The sequence below is a fragment of the Protopterus annectens genome, chromosome 16.part0, assembly GCF_019279795.1.
Source record: "Protopterus annectens isolate FY-2018-M chromosome 16.part0, PAN1.0, whole genome shotgun sequence".
Classification (NCBI taxonomy): domain Eukaryota; kingdom Metazoa; phylum Chordata; order Ceratodontiformes; family Protopteridae; genus Protopterus; species Protopterus annectens.
The window spans coordinates 375,259,674-375,278,977 of NC_056750.1; the positions used below are offsets into that span (position 1 = coordinate 375,259,674).

Genomic DNA, 19,304 nt, shown 5'->3' on the forward strand with positions numbered 1-19,304 from the left:
CCGCTGTGGCGACCCCTAACCGGGAAAAGCCGAAAGACATAGTATTAAGCTTTTTGTCATATGATTTTTGTTTATTATCTTTTTAAAATTGCCTAATATATAATTAGTGAAAAGAGAATTATTTTTATTCTTATTGGTATTGTAGAAATGGTCTTTGACAATAAGGAAGATTTTTTATTTTCTGAGAACATATTATTGTCAATATTTGTGTCTATGTCAGATAATAAGATACTTACATGGTGATTTTTCCAATTAGAACTATATTTGGAGTTTAACCATTGGCTCATCACATTAAGTATGGTCAATTTTGCATAAAGTTCTAAATTTAGGAATGCTGTTCCTCCATCTTTCCAGCTTCTGTAGTGCCAAGCATGGCTGATTCTTGGCTTTTGAGGAAACCATAGGAAATTTATTAACATAGAATTTAGTTGCTTCATTAACTTTTTGGATGGGGAGGCAATTAAAGTTTGGAAGTCGAACAAACTTTGGGGTAATGTGATGATTTTTATTAATGACAGTCTTTCTTCTATTGTGAAATACATTTTATTCCATCTATTTAAAAATTCCTTAACTGTGGATAATAGGTATTTGTAATTTGTTTTTAATGTATTATTCCAGTTTGACTTTATGTATATTCCTAAGTACTTAATGGTGTAATTTGCCTAGTTAAAATTGTTGTGTTTTCTTAGTAAAATGTTTACTTTTTTATTTATTAATAATGTTTCTGTTTTAGTGTGATTAAAGCTTAGGCCTGAAACCTCTTCAAAAACTTGCAGGGATTTTGTTATATGATCTGTAGAGGAATCTATATTTCCAATTGTTAGCATGACATCGTCCGCAAAAAGCTGTATTTTTAGAAATGTAGCTTGAACTAACAGAAAATCCCCTTATATTAGAATTTGCTCTTATGAAGTTAGCTAGAGGTTGGGCAAATAATAAGGGGGAGAGTGGGCAGCCTTGTTTAGTGCCTTTTAGAATGTTGAGCGGACCTGATAAAAAAGCACCGATTTTGATGTATGATATTGAGTAAACATATAGTCTGTTAATTATATCGATAAAGTCAGGGAGAAGTTATATACTTCTAATACTTAATAGAGTCCAAGGCCTTGTTTAAGCTTAGGCTAATAATTGATAGTTCTTTTTTTTTTTCCTGTTAGCGTGATCTACTAAGGAAAGAAGCCTGATAACATTGTCTTGTACTCTTCTATTTAGGATGATCATCACCTATTATGTTTTGCATCATTTGATTTAATCTGTTAGCTAATATTGATGTAAAAATATTGTAGTCCACATTTAATAGTGAAATGGGATGATACGTTACTATTTTGGGGTCTTTGTCCTGTTTTAGGATAGGGGAGATCATGGCATATTTCCAGGAAGGGAATGAACTTGTCTTTTTTCTGAATTCCTCAAAAGCTTGTAAAAGTATCTTTAATGTATCGTCTGTGAGTACTTTATAAATTTCTCCTATTAATCCATCTAATCCTGGGGCTTTATTGTTTTTAAGTCTTTGAATCCTCTCTTTTTAGTTCACTTAATGTTATTGGTTTGAGAAGTTTGGTTTTCTGTTCTATTGATAGTTTGTTGCCTGTGTTCTCATTTAAGAAGTTATCTTTTGGGACGTTGTTATTAATGTTTGGAATTGTATTATTTATTATTTCGTGATGTTTTCTGAAAGTCTCAAGAATTTCTTCTAAATCTGTTACAATTTTAGTTTTATTTTTAGTTTCATCAACAATTTCACTTAATGTTTAACATTGGTTAAGTTTTTTTTTCACAGCTAATCTGTGCATGTTTTTTGGGTTGACAGAGTAAGACTGTTATTTGAGTCTTTCTAAATGTATTGCTAGTTTGTGATTAAGAATTTTCATGTAATCAAGGTTTAATTGTTTCAGTTCTGTATTTGTGTTTGTCTTTATTATTTAGATTTTGTTTTAGTTCATCAATTTTTGATTGTATTCTCGATAGTGTACTATCCCATTCCTTTTGTTTGCTTAGGTACCAGGTTTTGATTTTACCAAAAATGTAAGATTTCAGCATATCCCAGACAATAACTTTAGAAGTACTATCATTGTCATTTATGTCTAGAAATATTTTGATTTCTTTCAGTAACCATTCCTTAAACCCAGTTATCTTAACAATGTATGCTGGTATTCTTTGCCAATATACTAGATGACTAGATTTCATGTGGATTTTAAAGGAAATAGCGCTGTGGTTGGACATTGGACAGGACCTAATAAAAACTTCCTGAATTTTGGAAAATAAGTAATCTGTAACCAGTACCTTATCGAGTTTGTGTGCTGAATTTGTATGAGTAATGTGTGTATTTTAGGGATTTGGGTTCTATTTTTTCATAAATATCTCTTATATTTGAATTATTGATGAAGTTGTTCAATCTTTTAGCAGGTGCAGATATCTTAAGCTTATCAACTGCGGTGGTGGTGCTGCAGTAGCGTTGTCACCTCACAGTTAGACGTTGCACGTTCGATACTCAGAGCGTCTTGTGTTTGTCAACAAGCATGAATGGGCATTCCTTCATTGAAGGTTGTGCATTAGGCCTGGCAAGCCAGCACGTAAAAATCTACTGCCAATCATTAGCGGACCGGAGTTCCGCTGTGGCGACCCCTAACTGGGAAAAGCCGAAAGACAGAAGAAGAAGATATCTTAAACTTATCACATTTAGTAGTGTCACTTCTGGAGAGAATACAGTTAAAATCACCTGCATATATTATTTCTCCCTTACATTTGATTGCAAGTAAGTCAAGATATGTCATTACTACGCACTGATACCGAATTATAATAAGCTAATGTGATCAGTTTTTATTTATCTCTAGAATAATTAATAATTAAGCAGAATTTGCCATTTCTGACGTCGTGTTGATTATTTGAGGTACTGGTAGTTTTTTCCTCCACGTATATCATGGTGCCTCTTTTTTTAGTCGAAAATGAGATTTTGCAAGTAGGAGTAGCCATTAAAAGACATCCTATTCAAATCTTCTTCTATTATATGGTCCATTTACATTTAAGGACAAACATTTATATGAAAACATTCCTATAGATTGAAAACATTTAAAACTATTTCAAAGTCTAAACTTGGAATATTTAATTCGCTTCATTCAAGTTTTAAATTGCCAATTTTGTAAGTTTTTTTAATTGCATTTGTTTAGGGCTACACACTCAGGGTGTGTTAGCCTTCTCTGTGTTTATTTACTGTATTATTGCATTGTTTAGCCTGTTTTAACCAAACCACTCTGTCATTGTCCAGGTTGGATTGAATGACTTGAGACGTACCTCCCTGGACTATATAAAAAGAGACATGGAAAAGCTCTCGGATCATGTGGCCCAGGCAGGTATGACCCTAGCCCTGAGTAGCATCCTGCCTTCGCCCGGAATGATACCACAGTATAAGGACAAAAAGATTATCTTCAACAATTGGCTAAGGTTCTGGTGTCATTCAAAGACCAGGATCCAGTATCTGTCTGCCTGGAACAACCTGATCGACAAACTACGCTGCTTTGCCAGAGATGGTCTGCACCTGTTGCTCCTGGGATTCAGGTTACTAGCTAAAGCTCTTGCCACCCCTATAGTGCCTTTTTTAGGCAAGGTTCAAAGGACAAAACCACCACCGTAACAGACACAAGCATGCAAAATCTGAAGGTAATGCTACTCAACGCTAGAAGTCTAAACCGCAAAATGCACTCTCTTGAGGCATTCCTAAAAATGGAGAACATCGATATCTGTGCAGTAACTGAGACCTGGTTCAAGACTCCAGAGAGCACCCCTGCAATACCAGGCTACAACTCTTACCACACTTTTTGGCCACCAAACCAAGACTGAAACACTAAAGTTGGAGGAGTGTCCATTTTCACCAAGGATATTCACACCTCCAGGCTAGTTGCCCAACACAATGTATCTGAAATTCTCCAGGTGCAACTAACACTAGGTAAGACTGCAATCCAAATTGTAGCTTGCTACAGATCCACCACCATGCCCCAAGCTTCTCACTGCACCTTTCTAAACATACTGGAAAATATTAAGATGCAACCAAATACCCTAATACTGGGTGATTTCAACTACCCTGCCATTAACTGGGAAAACTGCTCAGGTACCACCACCTTTTCCCAACGGTTCTTGGAATTCATAAATTCCAACACCCTGGATCAAACTAATCCATTGTCCCACCAGGGGCTCCAATATCCTAGACCTGATCATTACGAACATGGGAGATAGATGCTCCACACCAGTGGTCACCCCCTCATTGGTCAGGTCTGACCATAAGCAAGTCACCCTTGACATCCATATTCCACCCCACCCCCCCAGTAAGGAAACCTCTGTAAAAAAAAAAAACTTCTCCAAAGCCAACTTCATGCTACTTAAGTCAGAAGTGACAAACGTCATGGCACCCATTCAGACGGGAGCTGAAAGTTTGACTGCTGAATCCTACACTAAGGCACTGTATGAGCACATCCACTCGTGCATGAATAGTGCAATCCCAAATAGAACCAAGATGCTCTCCTTCAAAAAAAGGAAGCCGATGTGGTGGTCCCCTGCCATAAACAAACTATACAACAGAAGGAAGAAACTGTTGCAGAAATGAGGAAAATCCCAGGATGCAAAAAACTCCCTTCCCAGACTCAGTAAGAAGCTGAGATCCCTCATAAAATCCTCCAAAGCGAGTTATGAAAATAAAATTACCAAAGATTCCAAAGACAACCACAAGGCATTCTGTAGTTATGTCAAGAATCTAAATGGCAATGCTCAGATCTACTCTGAGCTACAACAGAATGACATTAAATATACTAATCCCAAGGATATTGCCAATATCCTGGCAGATCGATTTAGTGCCAACTTCACCCCTCTCTCACCCCCTAATGGGCCCATCTCAATACCAAAAGATTGCCAAATTCTGGTAATCATGGCCACATAGGTAGAAACCGCACTCTACAAAATGAACTGGAACCTCACCTAAGTGTCATGTTTAATCATAGCCTCACCTCAGACTTCATGCCCACTGAGTGGCACACAGGTACAGTTATCCCACTCCACAAGGGTCGATCCACCTTGGATCCCGGGAACTACAGTCCCATCAGTCTGACGAGCCTGATCTGCAAGGGCATGGACCGCATTATCATTGAACTTATAAAAAAAGAGATTGGCAACCTTCAAACACTGGACCCCACCCAGTTTGGGTTTGTGAAGGGCCGATCTTGTCTCCTGAACCTGATTGACTTCTTCAAATCAGTCTCTAGAGCTGTGGACAAGTTTAAGGCGGTCTACACAGCCTATCTGGACCGTGCCAAGGCCTTCGACACCATCCCTCACTCTGGAATCATAGATAAACTTACTAAGCTGGGCATAAATCCCTACGTCACTCAAATGGGTTGCCAACTGGCTTACTGACAGAACCCAGACTGTAAAAGTAGCGACTCCCAATCCAGCTCCAGACAAGTGACAAGTGGAGTACCTCAGGGTTCAGTCCTGGGACCGCTCTTGTTTGGCATCTACTTCTCTGAAGTACAGGCCAACAATAAGGGACTCTGGCTAACAAAGTTTGCAGATGACTGCAAACTGGGAGCCATTAATGAATCCCCAAATGATGTGGATATTTTACAAAAGGACCTTACAGAAACAGATGCATGGTGCCAGTTCCATGGGCTCAAGCTTAATGCCAAGAAATGTATAGTTGTCCCCTTTGGGAAAAAACATGTACCCATGAACTACCACATAGGTGGCAGTACACTAAACACCGAAAGTGTGATGAGAGACTTAGGGACACAGGTGGACAGTGGTCTCACCTTTGATAACCACATCACCACAACAGTCAGGAAATCCTTCTATGTGGCACACCCCATTGCCACAACAGTCAGGAAATCCTTCTATGTGGCACACCTCAATCCTAAGTGCTTTTCATCCAGAAAAAAGGAGGTCATCATCCCACTATACTCATCCCTCATTAGACCCATTATAGAGTACAATGCCCCATGTGGTATGTACCTCACAAGACATCTGCAACAGCTGGAAAGGTCGCAGAAATACCTCACTAAAAAAATCACAGGCCTAAAGCAGATGTCCTATGCTGACCATCTAAAAGAACTCCAGCTATACTATGTGGCATATCATCTACTCAGAGGCAATCTCTGCTTAACATACAAGGCCATGTCAAACTCTGAGCTGTTGGACATGCTCCATTTAAAGAAATCCCAATCCCACAGAGCCACATGCTCAAGGGATCTAAACCTTGTCATCACAATGAAGAAAACATGCTGGAGGGATAGGTTCCTGACCCAGAGACTCCCCATACTCTGGAATAGACTGCCCATACATGTCAAGCAGAGCTCCTCCTTGGCCCTCTTCAAAAGGAACCTTGACGATTGTATGGGAGATGGGAAATTCACCCTGGGGATCTTGTTAGTCACCCTGCTAGACAGGGGTCCAGGAAAGTAAATATTGTGGGAAGAAATATCCAGGGAATTGTTTGGCTAGGCTTGTATAGGCCCTAGGGCCAATAGCCTAGTACCAACCTATGAGAAAAATAAAAGGCTACTCCTTAGAATTGTTACTGATTTGAGTAGTAACATATCAACGTGTGTGAAATTAAAGTTAATAAGTTATTTGTGATAATTATGTATATTAAAAGTAATTATCTTTGTACAACCAAATCATAGAGTAATTTTAAAACAAAAGACCTAGTGTTTTGTTACCAGAGTAGGAAAATAGTAATACCTTTAGGTAGCTTATGTTTAGCTATGAGTCTAAAAATTTTCCAGACAGATTTAATAAAAAACATGGAACTATCAACAGTCTTAAGTAAAAGCTATTAAGATTTAAACTAGAGAGCACAACAACTGTCCAAGAAATAGTAAGTAACTCTCTCGGTAAATTAATAAGAGCAGGTATTGCAAGTCCTGGCAATAACAAATGAAGAAATTACTAATATCTGACTTCTTTACATATTATGCTAGGGACAACTATGCACATGTATAAATGACACAGACAACACAGTAATATGCAACAGTTGAACAGCAAATGCTATAGATACACAGACAATGTAGGTTTGAATACCTCAGACCCCTATATACTGTTATGCAAACATAATGTAACAGGTTGCAAAATTACTGTCAGCAATAAAAATGGCTCCGTACATGTGCAAGGGTAATCACAACAAAATGGAAAGAGTTCACATATCTAGTACATATTTTAAGGATGGTTGTGTATTAGTCATATAGAGCTTATACATATGTATACCTAGATAGAGCAATGCATATGAACTACAAATGTGTACCAAAGTTCATGATTACTGACTTGTGCATATGCATCTTAGTATAAGCTATGTTCAAAAAGGTTAGTTATTAAAGCTAGATAACAAAACAGGTATATAGAAACTGGTAAGTAACTCTCTCTGTCAATTTATGAGAGCTGGTACTTTTTTTACAGATTGTAGTTAAATAAAACCTTGGTCTTTTAAAAGCATACATATCTTACTTTCATCAAACTGGAGATCTAGATAAGTCAGTTAAGCTGAGGGAAAGCACAATATTCATCATAAAAAGAAAAGGAGAGAAACAGAAAAAAAACAAAGAATTCTTTCTGTATGTTAAATATTTTCATTAACTGAACACGTAGCCTTTCTGCAAACCTATCTGTGAACTTCAGTTAAAAGCTTGTTTAAATATCTGCATTGTTACAGGTAATTAAAACACAGAATATGCATTTTAACAAAGTCGAAATATAATTTACTATTAAAAATGTTTCTATAACAATGTGCAGCATTTAGCACTTACTTAAAGCAAATCCTTTCATTTCTTAATAGTCATTTTATTCTCGTTGATTCTTTGTCATTAACTTCCTTATTATCCTCAGATATCATCTGAACATGCTGAGAGGTCAAAGGTCATGCGGCTTGTCTGTTTGTGCTGTTACAGTAATATAATCAGTTTGCAAACAAGCAAAGAGTGTTCTAGGCTCAAGAAAGTTTTTTTGAAACTGTTTGATTTTTCGGCGCAAAATACAGCACAAAGGTAATTTAAACAAGTAGATTGCACTCAAAAATTGTATGGCAATCGTGCATAGCAAAAAGACAGAGAGAGTTAAGTAAATCATACAGTAAAATTGTTAAAATACTTATTTTTGAACAGTAAATCTATACATTGTAAAACCCTCTTTCCCCTTCCACTTCCCTCAGTTTTAATATACTTTTTTAAATATAAAATTAACACTATTTACATATTAAATGAAAACTTTCTGCTATCTATATCAGATTAATTTATAAAGCCAAAAGTTTGTGTAGAATGTTTGTATGATCACAGCAGATGTATACTTTGTGTAGAAGTCTTATTATAACTTTATATGATGGGTATAGTGTGTTAATTGTAATAAGTTTAAATGGAAGTAGTGTGAATCATTTGCATACTGTGTGAAGCTGTTGTCATTTGCTGACTGTGTCTGTGAGATTAATAGAACAGTGTGAATGGATAGGAAAGAGAGGAGAAAAAAAGAATCAATAAGTGCTGGGTAGCAATATTATGTTACCATTGATGTAATGCATAGCCTGCATAATAAATGTTTACTGTAAGGTGTTTATATTACTGCAGCTTATTTTTAAGTAAATATTGAAATGTTTGTTTATATCGAAGTACTTGGCAACTATGTATATTATTATGCAAAATAAAAGGAAAAGAATGAAAAACAAAAGAAAGTAAGAAAAAAGAGCAGTATTGAGAAATAGGAAAAGGTAATATAGAAGAAAGCAGGCTTAAGTATATATATATATATATATATATATATATATATATATATATATATATATTTTTTTTTTACTAAATAAGTAGAAAGTTTGTAAATTATGATTTCATTTGTATCCTGTGTTTTAAGATGTTTGTTAATAAGTTTTGAGAATGATGTTTTTTATACTATTTCCCCTTAAGCTTCTTACTAGATTTGTCAGCTGTAGTTATTTTTCCATCAGAAGCTTGTCTTTTTTAGACTGGACAAAGAAAGGTCCATTTCTTGTACTTTCTCAAGTAAGTTGCTTTTCCTTACAAAGGCTGATGCTTCTTCAAGAGAATTGAATATTTTTGACCATCCAAAACAGTAATTTTGATTCTGGCTGAAAACATTATCTGTGCTTTAATGTTGGCTTTTTTAAGTCTTTAATAAGTGGGACACATGCTTTTCTATTTATGATCACAATGGAAGGGTGATCATTGTCAAATCTTATATTTTTCCCATCTGGATTTCCTGCCCATGCAGCCGTTAGTATTAAGTCTTTGTCTTGTATAGTTAGGAATTTTATGGTGATGGATCTCACAGCTGTTGAATCTTTTGATGCAGATGTATATGACAATCTGTGGGCTCTCTTGAGTCTGAAAGATAAAGCTTCAGGGAGGTTTAGTATTTTTTGAAGCCAATAATTTAGGAAGAGAATCATATAATTTCCTTCCATTTTCTCTGGAACTCAATAGATCCTAATGTTGTTTCTTCTGGATCTACACTCTAGGTCTGCCACCTTTTCTAGTAACTGATTATTTTGTTTTAGTAAAAAGTTTATCTGGTTATCATTTTGCATTTGCCTCCCATCTATTTCACTTACTGATTCTTCTGTAGCTGCTAAGCTGCTATTTGGTCAGACTGAGTAGTAATAATCTTCTTTAAGGCATAAATGTGTTTTTTTTTTTTGCTTTCTTCATATTTTTCATAATCTTCTCTAAATTATCCATCTTTATAGAAAGGTCCTGGATGCTGGTGATTATTGTTTGAAGTTCCTTTTTCATAGTGCTGTCTTGTAAAGATGCCTTCGAGTGACTCCTAGCTGTTTCAGTCTGTAATTGGTGACAGAACTTCTGACGGGTAATATGTTGGTAAATAATTGAAAAAATTAAGATTTCATCTGATAAAGTTGTTCACAATATCAAGGTAAGTAGTTGTGGAAAAATTCTTCAATGTTTGTTGAGTTAAAATAGAAAAATCCTGTCAGAAAAAAAATCATTTCAGGCAGAGCATCAAGAAAGTGCAGCTAACTTCTTGGCATCTTGGCCACGCCCCCAATTAAACTCTTTTTGACTGGTTGTTTGACCACATTGGTTTCCATTACAGTGATACGAGTATATCCTTCAAGATTCATTTAAAGCCCATTCTACTAAAGGGGTGGGGGTCTGCAGGGCAGATTTGTGGTGCATTGACTTGGTCATCCATCCATGATATCTCCAGACAATGCCCACTGGACTGTTGTGGCAAGGCTATAGGTGGTTCTCCAAAGGAAGCCTACATACTAGTGCCACAGGCTGCCACATTGTGATGTAAATGTATGTTTAGCAGCTATAGTCATATGTGATGGCTTGGAAGGACATGATGAGACTCATTATGGTATAGCTCAGGAATGTACTCACTGTAGCATTAGGTTACCCTCCCATCTTATTTATTTAGTTTGTTTACTGGGGTAGTATACCAATCACAATAGATAATTTGCAGACAGTTCTTTTTTTCCTTTCTGATGCACCAACACACACCACACCTTGTAGCTGAGTGGTTTCATCTTCATGCCCTGTAACAGCATACTCTGGCTTAAGCTGTGATGCCATTGGCTCAAGTGTCACACTAAATAACCCTGGTCAGCAGAGATATACCAGGTTGTTCCGCTGAAGGCAGCTAATTCAGTATTTACTTAGCCCCAGGCTGACCAAATCATGCATTTTTTTTACCTGTTTAATAATGTGAGCTACATGAATTGTGAATCATAACACACAGCGGCAGTGATGAACCACCTCCAGATCATTAACTTGCAGTCTACACTGTGATGCAGTGTGCATTGCAGTAGTCTCATATGCACTAGTCTCAGACAGTAATGTGCAGTGTAGTAGTTTCATGTCCAGTGCAGTTGTTCCATGTGAACCACAGTGGATTACATACATTGCTAAACTTTCATGGTTATTGTGATACCTTTATATGTACCGCAGTAGTTACTTCTGCATGGCAGCAGTTCTTTATGCATTGCAAATTCCATGTCTGTTGCTTTTGTTTCATGCATACTACAGCATCTCTGTGCACAGTACAGTATCCAAACCTATATATATATATATATATATATATATATATATATATATATATATATATATAGTATGAGTTTTGTTCTGTACTCCATTTGTTTTATTTGTTTTCAGACATCAAACTCATACTTTTTTTCTTTTTAGAGCTCATGCTTGATGTTTGAAACAAGTTCTAAGAATGCATAGTCTACATTTATAGGTTCATAGGTGTTTACTAGGCTAACGACCACAAGGGCCTTTTTAAGCCTAGCCATGCATCCCAAATCTCTGACAAGTTCTGATACCCTTGATAAGTGTAAGCATGGGCCTGGGAGATGAACCATTTACAGATTACCTGTTTTCATTAGAGACATAGGTGCCAAACCAGGGATTAATTTCCAGTTTCCCATCCAATTGTCCAAGTTGCACTTGAATTGGGTTAGGGAGGAACTCTGCTTCACATGGATGGGGAGCCTGTTCCGTAGATGGCGTAGTGTCTGGGATACATACCTGTCTCTCCAGCAGGTCCTATTTATATCACAGGCAAGGTTTAAGTCTTTAAAATGGGTAATTCTGGTACTGTTTGTTTTCTGGATATGCAGGAGGCCCATCAGAATGGGGTCTGGCAATGCCCTGTATGCCAGGCATAGATCTTCCCTCAAAAGCCTGTAGAAGACAGAATACAGGGATAGGGCCTTGAGGTGGTGTGCATAGGACATATTATTTACTCCCTGTATTCTTTTAGTGAGGAACCTCTGTGGGCGTTCCAATTGTTGGATATGCCTGGTTAGGTACATACCAAAGGGTGCATTGTACTCAATGATAGGTCTGATGAATACCGAATACAGTGGAACAATGAATTCCTTGGACTTAGATGCCATATCTTTGTTTATAAGTTGCACAGCATATAATGATTTCCTACCCACTGGAGACACATAATGATCAAAAGCTAGATTACTATCTATGTATGTCCCTAAGTCCCTGACTACTGGGTCATCTCTAAGAGGTGTGTCGTCAATATGATAGTTACCAAGGATGGATGACTTCCCAAAGGATACTATTATGCATTTCTTGGCATTTCCCAAAGGATACTATTATGCATTTCTTGGCATTTCGTTTTAGTCCATGGCTCTGACACCAATTATTTGTCTGTGTCAGTGTGAGATTCAGTAACAGCTCCTAATTTGCAGTCATCTGCAAATTTAGTCAGCCAGAGACCACTGACATTTGCCTTGACTTCTGAGAAGTAAATGCCAAACAGGAGCGGTCCAAGGACTGATCTCTGAAGAACTGGCCTCTTTGTAGATGTGGACTCCCCAATTCTAATTTCCTGGGTCCTGTCTGTGAGCCAGTTGGCTATCCACCAGGTGACATACAGGTTTGCACCTAACCTCTTGAGTTTGTCAACAATGCCCGAGTGGGGTATTGTGTCAAATGCCCTGACCAGGTCAAGGTAGGCAGTGTGAATGATTTTGCTGTCATCCATTGCTTTGGTGACCTTCTCAAAGAAGTCCACCAGGTTGAGTTGGCATGATTTGCCCTTGGTGAAACCAAGCTGGGTTGGTTCAGTGTCTGGAGGTTTACTATGTCTCTGTTGATCATGTCCATGATAATTGTTTCCATGGCATTACATATAAGACTAGTGAGACTTATGGGTCTGTAGTTTCCAGGGTCTGCAGATGGCCAGTTGGTGCGGGCTGCCAGAATGGCGAGTTCTGATGTGGATTTTTTGGTAGAATTAGATTTTATTACACATATGTTTAAACAAAGGGGATATCCTGACTGTCTTTTGGATGACCTTGCTCATGAAAACGTAAACAAGGCTTTTATAGACCCATATTGGGCCACAGATTTGTGAGTACTAATAGATCTAGTAATGATATAGTTTTTTACAACTCAGCCTTCATTTTCACACACAATGGCATGGCCAACAGTATTATTGATGTGGTAAATGCCAATTGGGAGATTCTGTAATTTGATGCTAATGTTGGGTTGAAAGTTGGTAAAAACCCGAGACATTTTTAGGAGGGACAAATCTATAAAGAACATTTTGGAAGTATTAGACATGAAGGCAGAATCAATAAAAAAGTAGGTAATTTTAAATGTAATTCCTGTTCTTTTTGTCCATTTATAATGGAAACTGAAGGTCAAATTAGGGTTAATCGGAAGACTGTCAATATTAGAGGCCACTACAATTGTAATAGTAAAAATGTTGTGTATATGGCTAAATGTGGAAAATGTTCTAGTTTCTACATTGGGAAAACCTGTAGAAAATTTAAATTAAGAATAGGTAAACATCTGGGTGACATCAGACATTGTAGGGTTACTAGTGCTTTGTATAGACATATCAATGAAAATCCAACACATGATTTAAAATTTTTGGTTTTACAGCAGTTAGTGCTGGATGAACAGGGGTGCATTACAGATGTGCATTTGGATATGATGGAATTGAGATGGCAGTTGTTTTTAAATGCCTCTTGTTACCCAGGTATCAATGAAACTATAAGCATTTCTAGTGTTTTAAAACTTGATCGAATTTTAGGTTAGTAAAGTTAACATGGATTTTATTTAATAATTTAACATATTATAATATTTTATGGTAACATTTATTTAGGTTTGTTATTTGCTATATGCAATATTTTTACTGCTGTAATTTGATGTGTATATATTGCTTTAAAATTTTTGGCACAATTCTGAATGGTTAATTGAGGGGTGGGTATATATTTGGCTGGGTTTTTGTGCAATATTGTTCTGAGGAAGTCTCTGTAATAGAGAGGAAAGTGCTTTACTTCAATAAACTTGGTGTCCTTTGGATTGCTGACATTCTGCTGGTTGGTTCTTCTGTGTTTTTTTACTATTTTGTTTGTATAAGTGGCTTCATTTACAATGAGCTCTGCACACAATTGTGTATTGCCTTTGAGGTTGTGGGCATAGCTAAAGAATGCTTTGTGGTTGTCATTGGCCTGGGAGGCCAAACTTACCTCAAATTTGGCTTTGGTAGACTTTATTTGTCCAATGACTTGTTTGAAGACATTGTATTTGAAGACATTGTATGAACATTGTATGAACAACTCCTTGTATTTGAAGACATTGTATGAACACTTTGCAATGTGTTTAAGATATGTGCTGTATGAATTCAAATTGCCAAAGTTATTATATATTTGATTAGACAACCTTGCTGAAAGCAACCACTGCAGAAATCTTATCAAATGCCATGGAATATTCCATTGCTCTGTTTTCCTTGGGAGCACTGTTGTTGTGGCAGTCTCTGGCGTTACACTTTGTTGGAAGAGTCCTGTCTCTTCATATTGGAAGGGCATGCAACTTTCAGGTATATGGTACTCTTCCACCCAGGAGAGGAATAGATGCGTATGGGCATCATGTTGCAGAATGCAGTCAGTTTCTGGTTTGTGGTTGTGCCTTAATCCCAATGTGCTGCATTATGTATGTGCATGAGGGTATTTAATGAGGCATTTTAAAGAGACTGCACTGCATCCATGGTGGCATGCTTCTTAACACCCCACCCATACACTAGCCAGTTGGACCATTTCATCGTTATCTCCCAGTCTCCACTTGGAGCAGATGGTTGGCACACCCTCAAGTAGGCTTTGCTTCATCAGTCCTGTTTCTCCCACCTCAACTCTTTGATCACATAGGCCACTAGTTAAGTCCTGATGGACCACTAGTTAAGTCCTAGTCTTCTAGAATATGGTCTGGGTTCAGCCTTCTGTTCCACCAAGCTGACTGCTATGCTGTCTGTCTCTCTCTTTTTTGTTTTAAATGTTATCTTATCTATTCTGTCCCATATGGCCACCCGTGCACTGTTATCATTTCTGTCTGTATTAGTGTATGTAAAACATGTCTCATCTGCATATAGTTTTCTTTTTTTAATGTAAACTTGTCTGGATTTGCAGAACTATTGATCCTGAAGCTCTGAAACAGGGTAACATGAGTTCATTAGGCTTCACTAGCAAGGAGCAGCGGAACCTCGGACTTCTTGTGCACCTTATGACCAGCAATCCCAAGATCCTCTATTCTCCAGCAGGGACAGAGGTTGACAAGGTCATTCAGAAGGCAAGTATATTTATTTATTTATTTATTTATTTATTTATTTTAGCTTAGCTTGGTACTACACAAGGGGTTGTTTTCCTCAAGCTGTGCTTAGTACAGACTTGTGAGACATTCTTCAAATAGGCAAATTATACCATTCAGAGAGTATTTACTTTAAGTTAGTCATGTGAGATGCAGAAATATGTGTTTATTTAAGAAAGACAGTGGACAGAATTTCTCTCTTTCAGTTTAAGCTTGCTCTGTGGAAATTAGTGGAATATGGGTCTTTATCTGCACAAAAATCATGAAGTGACACCTGCTTGACTACCAAATGTCAGATCAGCAAATAGCCTAATACATGGTATGTAAAAAGCAAAATATTGAAAATAGATCAAGAACATAGATCACGATTACAGGGACAAGCCACGCACTGTGGTACTTTTTAACATTGCAACTTCAAGGTTGCTGTACTTCGAGCAACACAGAAAACTTATTTTCTACAACATTTTCTGTGAAAATTGTAGTAATTCCGTACTGAAGTTGAGAGGATACCTCTTTACATGTGTAGAGGAGTTGCATTACTAGAGCAAATCCACTCACCGTGGATGAATTTCATGTAGTTTTTTATGTGTATCTTTGTAGACTGTATTCTGATTTGTTCTATACTCATCTACTTGCTGATTCAACATTGTGTGTCTGTGTAATGGTAATTCAACAATTTGTGCACCAGCAAGGTGTTGTATTCCAATGAATATTACTGTTCACCATGTATTTTGATGAGGGTTCTGCCTTACAGATCATGGTAGTCACTGTTTATGACGTTATTGTTTATTTTGCCCTTGTGTATATTACTGTCAGAGTGAAACTGGGTTGTGTTAGCACACTTACTTGCTGAATCTCTTCTGTGTGCTTAAGATGTTAAAAATGTTTGGCCTGAAGGCTTAGTGTAAGTATAAACCTTGAAAGTCCTAAACGTAAACTTACATTTATCCATTTGGATTTAATTCAAGCTTTGTGTCCTGTTGTAGGCAAACGAAACATTTGCATTTGTTGGCAATGTAACTCACTATGCCCAAGTCTGGCTCAACATGTCTTCTGAACTTCGGACCTTCTTAGAAGAAGACAGAATTCAGAATCGCATTCTTTGGTTACAACAGGTAGATACATAGATTTTGTTTCATCACATGAATTGAAACATCCTTAACTGTTTTGACTTTTAATTTACAGAAACTTGAAGCCACTTACATGCACCTGTTTATTTTTTATTAAATCTGTTTGCAATGTTTGTGTTACAGCAATTTTACTGTCTCTTTCCACTAATATACATCAAGAATTAGGATTGCTAGCCTTGAAAGACTGACTATTTATACATTCAGTACATACAAATAGTCAAAGTTAAACATAATTTAGGTTGGCTCATACAGTGTTAAAACATGGGCTGGGATTTATAGAGAAGCATTGCACACTTGCACTGTGCTAATATTTAGGAGTCCAGTGCAAGGCAAGGCTTACAGTTTAGAAAAAACACAGTTATATAAGTAAATTTACCAGAAGAGTAGATCTTCAAATGTCATTACTGCAGTAGCCTTAGCTGTATGGGTTATATCCTTCATAAGATGTAAAAGCTGGTGAGCTTTTCAAAGCTTCAAAGCACCTTCCACATGCCAAACCGCCAGTCAGCTTGAGCTGAGCTGACTAAAAAGGCAGGTTTGGGTGCCAAGCTCTTCAGAGCTTTCATGCCAACAGAGAGAGGGATGGAAAATGAGCTCTGAAAGGGCAGTGCTAGGAATAAAAAAAAAAGTACACACCCTGGTATAAACAACAGACCAAAGAACAAGGGGGGTGGAGTGAGTGAGTGGCTACTGCAGCAGTGGTCATTCGATCATCTACTGTTATGGTAAGTTTTCTTACACAACTATACAACATTCATCATATTGATCACTGCTGCAGTAGCCTTTATCTAGATGGATAGGTTGCCCTAGCTTACTGCATTTGAGAGGTGAAGGAGAAGGATCCAGATAAAAGTATGTGCAGAGTACAAGGTTGCAGCTTCTAGAATACTTCTAGGCTCCAGCCCTTTCCAAAAACACCATAGATGAAGCCTGCCAGGAATAGTTTTGTTATGGTGAGTATAACAAAAAGTAATAGCCTTAGACAACTATTTGGAAGTAGTCTGTTTTGATACAGGTTGTCCATTCCTCTTGCCTTTAAAAGAAATGAACAATTGATCGAAAGATCTTAAAGATTTAGTTCTGTCAAGATATTACCTTAGTTTTCTTGTCTGTGGAAATCCAAAGTATGGAGTATCCAAGGTATGGAGTATCCTTTCTCCCTCATTTGTAGGTTAGAAAAGAAAATGGAGAGATGGATAATTTGTGTTAAAGTAAACAGGGTCACCACTTTAGGCATAAAAGAAGGATAAAGTCTCAAAGAAACACTGTCTCTATGTAAAATGGGATAGGGTTGACTTACCATAAGAGCTTCAACGTAGATACCCTTCTTGCAGAGGTCAGAGCAATCAGTGAAACTGTTTTCCATGTTGAGCCTCAAGTCAGCTAGGTTAGCTGGTTCAAATGGAACAAGGATTAGCTTCTATAACACAAATTTAAGATCCCAATGAGGGGCAGCCAGTTTTCTTTGAGGCTTCTTATGCAGAAACACTTTCAGAAATATTTTGATGTGAGAATGTTGAAAGAGGCAGACATGTGAAATTGCCAATAAATGAACCTTGTTGGAGGAGTAAGACAGGCCATATGATATTAACTCACACAAATATTATAAAACCAGAAGAGAACTAGCCCTGAATGGGTGATGGTTATGTTGTTGGTACCAACTGGAAAACCTTTTCTATTTACTAATGTATGATTTTTTTAGTAGTAGACTTTCTTGCCTCCATTAACACCTGCTGCAGGTCCTCAGTAAACAGGTGCCTAAAAGGAATTAAGACACTATCATCCAGGCAGTCAAAATTTGATGTGGGATCAGGGTGCATCAAACACCCCTGTTCATGTCTGAGTAGATCTAGTCTGTGAGGAAGCTTGTGGTAATTTTCCCTTACCCTTTTCAAAAGAAGGGAGAGCCATGGTTACCCAGGCCAGAAGGGCGTCACCACAATGATCTTGGTTATTTTTTCTGAATCTTCAGAAGTACCCTGGATAGCAGTGGAAAGGGTGTAAAAGCATACAGGAATATTCCTGTCCAGAGAAAAGAAAAGAAAGTAAAGCATCTGTCTTTCAGGCCTTCTTGCATGGAATCCTGGATCAGAATTTTGCCAGCTTATTGTTCAGAGAGGAGGCAAATAGGTCCATTTGAGGAACTCCCCACAGATGAAACAAGTTTTGGAAGACCATAGGTCTGTTTGAGAAACTCCCCACAGATGAATCAAATCTTGGAAGACTCTGTGAACTAGTTTCTATTTGTAAGGCTCTACCCTTGTCCTGCTCAGCTTGTCTGCCAAAAAGTTTTGCTCTGATGAAATGTAGCATGCCTGTGTAGTGAAGTTGTGTTGTGAAGCTATATCCCAAGCTAACGTGGCTAGTCTGCAAAAGAAGAGCATGACCTGGTCCTCCCTTGCTTGTTGATGTACCGCATGACTGTGATATTGTGTGAAACAACTTGAAGAGGTCCCAGGAACCAAAGATGATTCAAAGATTTGAGTGCCTTGATCAGGGCAAGCATCTCTGTTATATTTATGTGCTTTCATTTGTTCTTGGTGTCCCACATGCCTTGCACTTTTATTCCTCTTGGAACTGTTCTCCAAACAAAGTCCACTATGTCTGTAGTGAATGACTGCTTTGGATCAGGGAGGGAGAAGAGGAGACCCAGATTTAAGTATATCCGCTGTCTTCAACAAATGATTTCTCATCTGACAAATGCCAGCACTGGGATTTTAAAAGACAAAGGATATTGGTGTTGGGTTCAAACAGACTTCAGATACCATTATATCTTTCTCACATGGAGTCTTGCCAGACATATTGAGAATCATAGATGTCATGAGACCCAAAGTCCTGAGGTATTCCTTGTTGTGACTAAAGTCTGAGTGAAAAACGTTAGAAACAGATCTAGACATAGATCCATTTTTCCTTTTGAAGAAAAGCTGTTTGAAATGAGGTGACTAGCTGACACCTCAGGAACACAGTCAGAAAAGACTTTTGAATGTTTTCTTGGAATCCCAGCTTGTACAAGAGCGCTCTCATCCTAGTGAGAGTTTCCAGACACTTTGAAAAATGAGCT

At 37.5% G+C, this 19,304-nt stretch overlaps 1 protein-coding gene across 1 annotated transcript in view; it reads left to right on the forward strand.

Moving 5' to 3' along the window:
* ABCA2 (ATP binding cassette subfamily A member 2) overlaps nucleotides 1-19,304 on the forward strand; it is a gene marked incomplete in the record, with an annotated part of 2,505,641 nt that overhangs the window by 1,260,498 nt on the left and 1,225,839 nt on the right. The window contains 2 exon segments of the mRNA XM_044058216.1: nucleotides 14,936-15,095; nucleotides 16,100-16,228. Coding sequence (XP_043914151.1) covers nucleotides 14,936-15,095; nucleotides 16,100-16,228 — 289 coding nt within the window.